General features: G+C 39.7%; 2 protein-coding genes across 2 annotated transcripts; one reads left to right on the top strand and one right to left on the bottom strand.

Moving 5' to 3' along the window:
* Positions 1-275: 275 nt before the first annotated feature.
* Positions 276-3668, bottom strand: LOC119120345 (beta-1,3-galactosyltransferase 1). Its single transcript, XM_037247151.1, has 2 exons — positions 3439-3668; positions 276-1616 (listed from the first exon to the last, which is right to left on the bottom strand). The coding sequence occupies exons 1-2, from the start codon at positions 3471-3473 to the stop codon at positions 425-427; spliced, it is 1227 nt and encodes a 408-aa protein (XP_037103046.1). The 5' UTR covers positions 3474-3668; the 3' UTR covers positions 276-424.
* A 3708-nt stretch (positions 3669-7376) lies between these two features.
* Positions 7377-8816, top strand: LOC119121036 (cystatin-B-like). Its single transcript, XM_037248388.1, has 3 exons — positions 7377-7586; positions 7668-7769; positions 8545-8816. The coding sequence occupies exons 1-3, from the start codon at positions 7521-7523 to the stop codon at positions 8671-8673; spliced, it is 297 nt and encodes a 98-aa protein (XP_037104283.1). The 5' UTR covers positions 7377-7520; the 3' UTR covers positions 8674-8816.
* The last annotated feature ends 223 nt before the right edge of the window (positions 8817-9039 follow it).

The raw sequence follows: 9039 nt of genomic DNA, 5'->3' as shown, positions 1-9039 counted from the left end.
AACATTAAAAATAAACAATTTTACTTATTTTTTTAACTTATCCATGTGATGTAAGCTAAAATAGATTTTTTACTGGCAAATGCACAAGTCAATACCACATGGCATTATGGGGGAAATGCAATGTTTGTAGCATTTAGCTCTAAGCAAATTATTACGTATTTGCAAATGTGTTCGAAAGTATTCGCGAGTACGTTTGAACGTATTTGCCAGTCAGAAGGTTTTCAATCGGCAGCTCCACGCCTCCATACATAATAGCTTTATTGCACATCAAGAAATCTCTCGGAAAGATAATTGAGGTGATACAGATAATAAATACTGATTCTTCTTTAACGTGTGCAATGTAACACATGTTGAGAAAACAGGCGTAAAAACAAAAAACAGTTCCCACTCTGGACTATAATAGTTTGAGTCATACTTCATCATATCAGCAGGCCTTCCCTGCCTGTTGTAAATCTTTCCAAATCCACTTGAGATCAATATGTTCATCTAAGGTGATGGCGATAAGTCTGGAATAAACACAAGGATCGTATGGCACAGGAGAGAACTGGAAGTATTGCCAATCTGGAGGGTCTGTGGGAGAAATGCCGAGGTATTCCATGCACAACCCTAAGTGCACGTCTTCAAGGTAAATGGATTTGACATATCTGGAAGCTTCCACAAGCTTTTTAGGCAAGTCCATAGAAAGAACATAACCTAGGCCCAGAACATAAAGTGGGTACGTTGCTTTTGGGTAAAGATCCACTGGGACATACCACTTGGAAGTGGGATTTCTCAGAACCTCTGCTTCTTTGGCTACATGTCCAGTCATGTAGTTTGTTTTTGGTGCATTTAACAACATGGAAATGAGATTTGGCACATTGAGGTATACGTCAGAATCAATCTTCATGGCGTAAGGGGCACCGGCGCAGTAGGAGTTAAGCCACTCGAGCATCACCATGGTTTTGATGGTCAGGTTATTGTAGGAGTCGAGAAAATCGCTCTGGATCAGGTCTCCATGTTCCTTGCTCTCTTGCTGCAACTCTTCTTCCAGCTGTTTGACAGGCTCCTCGGTATGCAGTCCCAGCAGAAAGAAAACATTGACCACCTTCCCCAACACCACACTTTCCCCTCCCCAGGTGCTGCGGATAACGTCTCGATGACCTCTGTTGTGGGGCGCCACGGGAACCATCAGTGTCACAAATGGTTTCTGCTCTGCACATTTGTTTGGCTCGTTTATAATAAAGTGATACTCAGAAGGGTAAGCTACGACGTATTGGATTTGGCCTTCAGCCAGCGGTTGGTTTTCTGCAACCTGCTGAATTGCAAAGTGACTTCCTTCACTTGATAGTCCAGTTTTGACGCCTTCTCTCTGAGTTGCCCAAACTGCGGCAAATGGAGAAACTTTCCAATCAACTCTTATGACAGAAATGTTGCCACTGCGTAGACCTTCCAGCCCAGTCCACCATTTTCCTGCATTATATTGCATCCACCAATGAGGTCCCCAGTCACTTGCACTGTCCTTTATGTTTACACTGTAATAAAACAAAACTACTGCCAGTGCCAATATGAAGAGAAGGCAGTGAGGTCGTGCAGTACAGCAACATCGCCTGTGTTGCCTGCCATCCAGCATTCCCTGCCTGATGGATGAGAGAGACAAATATTAAAAAAACCAAGTATTTTACACTCTCTATTGTAGTGCCATTGTGAATTGACAGCAACTTCTAATGGCCAGCGTGAACAGATCAGAATCTGTCGTTTTTGTAGCATTTACTTGACCCCATCAGAGATTCTTGCGCTTCGCCAATAATAGACCCTGTACAGTAATTGCTTCACTCCATGACGTTGCCGTGTACAGTATCTTATCGTCTGCATAAACATTAACTCTGGTTTATAATAATGAGCAGGGAGAGCAAAAGTGACACATTACCATTAGGTCACACATTTGGATAATTTCCAGCAATGATGAGGTACTGTCCAAGTGTCCAAAGCCACATACGACCACTCAGGTAATAATCAAACCATCTTAGCACAGTGCTACTTTAGCCCCCATGTGAAGCAGAACAAAACATCTTGTAATACAAAACTTGTAATACGTCATTTTTAACTGTCATGTTCTTGTCAGAAGCCAGATTGATGGGATTTAAAATTGTTTACACATTTCGAAATGTTTTCATTGCTCATTTATGAAAGAATTTAGCTAAGACAGATTGTCTGGGTAACTTATTAGTTTGAGAGCACTTAAAAATGGGAGGGCAAATGTGTAGATCGAGATAACAGATGGAGGAGAGAGGGCCACAGACTTTAACAATGTGAGAACACCAATTCTTGCATCTTATAATAGAATACATTTCAATCCCGCTTCCTGCTAATGTAGCACTATTAAAATGTAGGGGGATGACAAAAAAGTGGTCAGCAGCAAGGTTCAGTTCAGTCACATGTTGAACTGAACTTTGTTGCTTCAGCTGTGAGTCAATGATCAATCTAAAAAGGTCTGAGGCATATCAGTATCTTCACACTAATAAAGATGCTCACATTGATCATGTTTTACTAAAAGAGGTTGGACACAGTCTTATTTAGCTTAAAAGCTTCGTAGAAGCCAGCCAAATCTACCTATCTTCCTACTGTACTGTACGCATAATGTAAATAAGTTTTATGTCACAATAAAATTGCAATTCTGAAATTGCAGTAACTATCCACCTATTTATACTACAGCGATGGGAAAAGCCAAAAGGCCAGGAAGAACAGAGAAATAACATTAATCGTTGAGGAGTGTTGTAATGACGGCCGTGGGAGTTTTTGTGCTGGCAGCTCTTGCACTTTATTGAAAATATCATATGTTGTTATATATTCTTTTTCACTTGGCCGGTGGAACTATCTGTGGCACACAATTTCATTTGATGATCAATAAATACTGCATAGTAAATGTATTACAGTGTAACCTTGTTATTTAGCCTTATCTACTTGTAGTAATCATTTCATAAAATTGCTCATTGTCCTCAACGGTAAACAGTAATTTATGCTCTGTACGCATAATTTTCCTTGCTGTGGTAAATATGAGGTAAAAAATCTTTAAAACATAGCAAAGGAACTTTGGGCCGAATTTGGATTTGCTACTGGTAAGCTTTAAGAGACAATTGTGATATGTTACGTCTGATGCAACCACCTACACGCACCAATCAAAAATGAATGAAAACAAAAAAATCGACATTCTGGTCATTCGGACTGACTAGCCTGTCTTTTTTTTTTTGCTATATAATCAGTGATCACTGATATGACTGAACATATGTGTCATTTAGATTACAACATCATTATTTTTGTCTTTATTTTCTAACATTACACCAAACTTGTACTCTTCTACATCCTGACTTTTTTTTAAAAATATACTGTCTATATTTTTCCGTGTTCATAATTCCACAAAAGAACAACGGACAACATTTCACTAATAATGTGTATACACACCTTTTTCCACAAGTGGTCCAGTCAATCTCTATCATTTTTATCCTCTTCTCACAATGAAGGTGTGTCTATATCCATTCCAAAAGGCGAGCTAAACAAATCTCCGCTGAAAGATAAAAATGAAAAATGGAAAGGTGTCAAACACGTGGACAGGTCTTTCAGCAAGGCTGCTGAAAGTGAACAATGCAGGGTGTAATCACCAAGCATTGTAACATGAAAGCATTCCTTCTGTCTGCGTGTCTCACTAACAGAGGAAACTTCCACAGGTTTTTGTTAACCTGGTGAAGCCACACCTTTCTTTGCTCCACCTTTTCTTGCTGCATTGCCATCTCTTCTCGGGGGGAAAAAAAGTCCACTCCGTGGTTAAACTGTTACTTTGTTAGAGCATGAACAACACCCGAAAACCACGGATTGTTGGCTCATTACAAACTATTAATCGAATTGGGCTCTTTTGGACTATGATTTCTTATTTTTAGTTTGAAGGAGGCGGGGACGGATGTGATGATCATATTATAATTATGGACGGACTGACGATGACGCAAGGGTGCCCAGGTGACTGTTAGTCAGTATTCTCACGCAGGAACAATGTGGACTAACTAGACAGTATTTAGAGACTTGTTCATGTTAGAAAAAGACAACAATTCAGCCCAGAAGTCACAAAAACACAAATACATTTTGCTGTATCATCTATTGTTTTCAAAAATAAAACAAATAGAAGGGCAAAACACTTTCTGTGACCTTTGTAGGATGCTCAAGTTAAAGTACTAAATGTGCTGCTGAAGACAGGTGGAAAGACGTCTTCTTAACTTCTTAATTTCTCTTATGATTTAAATCCTTATTTTTAAGGGTAGAATCAAATTTTGTTAATGCACTCAAATCAGGAAACGGTTTAAACTATATGTAGCTTTTCCCCTTGTGCTGCTCTGATACTCCTCCATACTTTGTATATGAGATAAGCTGAATAAATGTACTTTAAACCCAAAAAGGGTTACGTGTACTAAAATGACACACCTGCGGCGTGCGTCTATTTACTTTCAGGAGTGGAGCTCTTTTTATCACCATATCTGCAACACACTGACTCAATTCTATTTGCACAATGTGTTACTGATGCTAGTCTTTCTTTTTTATTGGGGTGTTTCCATTTGCAAAGTACTAAAATCAGTATTCCTCTGCCTGACTTCTACGTCATTCATCTGCTCTCTCATGCTCAGCCAGCTCCTACAGTAAATATTAGTTATCCCTCTGGTTCTGGTTCCTCATCTAGCACACCAAGGAACATTAAGACATTGCTTCAACTGGCCATTCACATTTCATTTTTCACTCTGTTAAACAGAATGAATCTTTTGTCATTTGTTTTGATGAGTGTTTGCTAGTTATGTGTCAGGGCGGCACGGTGGAACACTGGTTAGCACATCCGTCTCACAGTTTAGGGTGCAGGGGTTCGATTCTGGCCTTCCTGTGTGGGATTTGTATGCTCTTCCGATGTCTGCGTGGGTTTCCTCGGGATACTCTGGTTTCCTCCCACATTCCAAAAACATGCAAGGTAGATCGATTGACCGCTCCAAATTGTCTGTAGGTGTGATTGTGAGTATGGATGGTTGTTTGTCTATACATATGTGCTCTGTGATTGGCTGGCAACCAGTTCAGGGTGTACCCCGCCTAACGTCCTGAGACAGCAAGGGGAGGCTATAGCACATCGGCAAACCTCATGAGGATGAGCGGTTCATAAAATGGAGGGATGGTGTCAAGACGGGGTGGAGGAATGGAGCGAGGACGACCAAGTGCAGCTTGGACCAGGGTTTATTGTAGCAAACCAAAAGGACAGACTCGGCAAACTGACGTGACTAAACAACGAAACCAATAGGACTGATCGCCAAAACGTGAAACAAAAGACAGGAACTAAACAAACCGCGTGACAGTGAGACATGCATTGTCCACATCTCATGCAATGCTCCGACATAGAGTGACACGCAAACAGAACTTAAATACAACACAGGTAATGAGGCAAGTGCGTGTGATCACACAAATCAAGGGCACACAGGAAGGGAGGGGCGAGCACACAGACACAGAACTGATGACACATCACAAAACTGTGGACGAGGCATGACAGATGGATGGATGGTTTTACTGAACACCTTATCTGTTTATGGCAGCAATTTTGGTAAAAAAATATTTTGGTATATGATATGCTTAGTAACTTATCTTGGGCCCTGACTTTGTATATTAAAATAAAATAAAAAGCAATAATAAAATGTAATAAAATAAAGAACAAAAAATCTTCCAAAGGGGAAGTGCATCATGACTCATGGTGGGATGGTACGTTTGCCTGACTTGTGTTTCCGCAGTGTGGGTTCAGTTCCTCCTCCATGAAGCTTTGAATGAGAGTGAATGATTGATGTTGCAATATGTGCCTTGTGGCACCAGTCCAACCTGTCCAGGGTATAGCCAGGAGAGGCTTGAAGCTCACCCATAACCCTGAAGTGGTCAAAAAATGGATGGAAATACTTTACATGTTCAAAAGGAGTAAACAAATAATAAAAAGGTATTGCCTGCTTATTGGTCATGATGGCAAACGGGAACAGAAAGTCGTTCAACTCAGGAGTGGGGAACCTACTATCATGAGCTGTATTTTGATTAGTTTTAGATTTGTTTCATGTTTTGACAGGTTTATCCCGTGTCCCATAATTATGCCTTATCCTGCTTGTTAGGTTATCATTTCTACCTGTTCTCATCCGCCCCGTTTCTTGTTTCAATTAATCAGCTACTCCCAGCCACTCGTGTCGCGCCTCGATATGCTGTGGTTGTTTCAGTCGTCGTTGTTGTGTTCCCATGTCATGACAAGTTTTCCCTGTACTTTGTAGTATTGTTTTGTTTCCACGAGATTCTTCGTTGGTTTGTAATAATTTTGTTACTTCACTGGTCCTATTCTTCCAAGTACATTGCCTTCTTTGTTTTCCCCAAAAATTATTTTGAGACCTGTCTTGCTTTCCCTCCCAGCTTTACTTCATTTGGGTTCACCACATTGTGCAACAACTATGCAAACTCATCTACCTATTTTCGTGACACAATTAACCTTGGGATTTATTTGGACAGCAAATGCAGCATGTGAGAGTGACATTACCTGTCTTTAAAAGATTATTAGGTGTCAAGAGGGTGGAGGTTGATGCAAAACAATTAGCTAGCAATGCAAAAGGCAAACATGTTTCTTTAAATAATAAACTATGTTATAACTATAACTCTAAACTATAGTCGTGATACAGTAATCAGTACAATTAGTGCAAAGTGGGATGTACAGTATTATTGACAGTGCTACTGTTAACGTTTCTGCTCTTCCCAATCTCTTGTTCAATTATAATAAAGTTCAATTATAATAAAGCAACAATGTATGAGTTTGGGTGCACAGGAACTGCCTGCCTTTTTGCTTCCCTGCTGAGTTTAAATGTGACTTATTTCTTATGTGATTTATTTATGTTCATTTGCCCCCACCCCACCCAACAACCACCACCACCACCAGATTTAATGGCCTTTATCTTAGTTTCCAAAAATGCAACTCCTTAGTTAATGCGTCTATTTACACAGCAAAAAAATAAATGTCCAACTTTCTAAAACATTTTATTGCAAAGCGGGTTGAATAGTTTTGAACGAAACACGTAACATTACTTAGACACTATGTACTCGGTTCATGGATTTTTAAAAAAGGCAAATCCCCGTTATACAATGTAAATCTCAAATGTATAAATATATAACAAATAGTACATGATTTAATGAAACACATTTAGTTTTTTGTTTTTATTTCATTTCATGGTCAAAATGCGGCATTCACCCTATCTATGTCTGTTCCCTTTAAGAGGGGCGCATATGTGATGAAATACAAGTTGACGCCCCTTTCTGGTGTTACGCCTCTTTGGAATAGTTCGCTCCTTTCCAACACCACGCCCCGTCTTGCGGTCTGCAGACAGATGCTGTTGCCTCCAAACGCGAATGGTACAGTCCATTATTAGTCATCGTCACATGACAAAGCGGTAGTGTTCAACTGGACAGACGCACGAAATCTTGCACTTTTAATCCACAGTCCAAGACTCAAAATGTTGTGCGGAGGGCTTGCTGAAGCAGTTAATGCCGACGAAGAGATTCAAAAAATATGCGACAAAGTGAGTAAGGAATTTGACACGATTGATTGATTGGTTTGAAAGTACAACAAAAAAAATATACCAAAAACCAATGCCTTTCAGGTAAAGTCTGATGCTGAGGAAAAAACTGGGAAGACTTTCGACGTCTTCATCGCCAAGAGTTACAAATCACAGGTTGTGGCTGGGACCAACTACTTCATCAAGGTAAGCTCGAAGCAAGCGGGAAAAAGTTGGTCGGCCTGACGTTTGATATTTGATATTCCGTTTGTTTTAGGCATCGTCTATTCATTACATGTCCTCAGGTGACATATCAGACAAGTCATCATAAATCAAAAATATTTATTATGTTTATTATTCTGAAAGCAGTAATTGATATAAATTGTATACTACAGCTTACTAACACTGAAAATGTGATGGTAACGATCATTATAGAGAAATAAGAGGCTTTGACGTCACAAAATTACACATAAATTGAACAAATGTTCATCAAAATCATGCCTCTATTACGATGTCACAAGCCCCCACCGGCTAACGCAGGGGTGTCAAACTAATTTTTTCGCGGGCCGCATTGTAGTCATAGCTTCTTTTGGAAGGCCATTACGACTGTCAACCCAAATAAATGTATGAGCACCTCATATTATATACAGTAAAAGCTACAAAACAAACGGACAAATAACTCGTTTTCAAATCAGACGAGTAAAAACTGGTCAAATATTAAAAAAAAAAAAGATATTAAAAGTGAAGACAATTTGCAATTCTCGTAATGACACTAATTTGATGCACAATTTGTCTTCGCGGGCCACATAAAATGATGTGGCGGGCCGTATCTGGCCCCCGGGCCTTGAGTTTGACACATGTGGGCTAATGTATAGTTCACTTCCTTCTTTTTGTTACCCTTAATGAGTATAACATTTAAAATGTAAAATGTTGGAGCAGTTGAGTGGCTCTTCTAAACATTTGTGTTCTCATACTGTTGTAGGTGCACGTGGGAGGAGACGACCATGTCCACATGCGTGTTTTCAAAAGTCTGCCATACGCTGGTTCAACGATCGAGCTGGCTAATATCCAAGCGTCCAAGACAGACGCAGATACCATTGAGTACTTCTGAATAACAAACAGAAAGTCTCTCCGATTTTCCATTGAGGGCCACTTTGGGGTACTTGCATATTGGGGTACTGGCACATTGGAATTGGTATATTTTGCAAATGGCTGAATAAACCTCAAATGTGATTATTATTTTTTTTTTTGCCAGGCCTGATGTGAGTTTTTGTGCATTTTTAGACATTCAAAAACGGGGGTGTCAAACTCACTTTTGTCGCGGGCCACATCGTAATCATAGTTTCCTTTGGAGGGCCATTATGACCGTCAACGCCATATATGATACATAATAGGCTACACAACAAACTGATGAATAAGTTTTGAAGCAAGAGATGTTCAAATATTTAAAAATGATGTGGTAATAACAATTTCTAGC

Source organism: Syngnathus acus, chromosome 3 (assembly GCF_901709675.1).
Source record: "Syngnathus acus chromosome 3, fSynAcu1.2, whole genome shotgun sequence".
NCBI lineage: Eukaryota > Metazoa > Chordata > Actinopteri > Syngnathiformes > Syngnathidae > Syngnathus > Syngnathus acus.
This window is presented reverse-complemented; position numbering and strand designations above follow the sequence as displayed.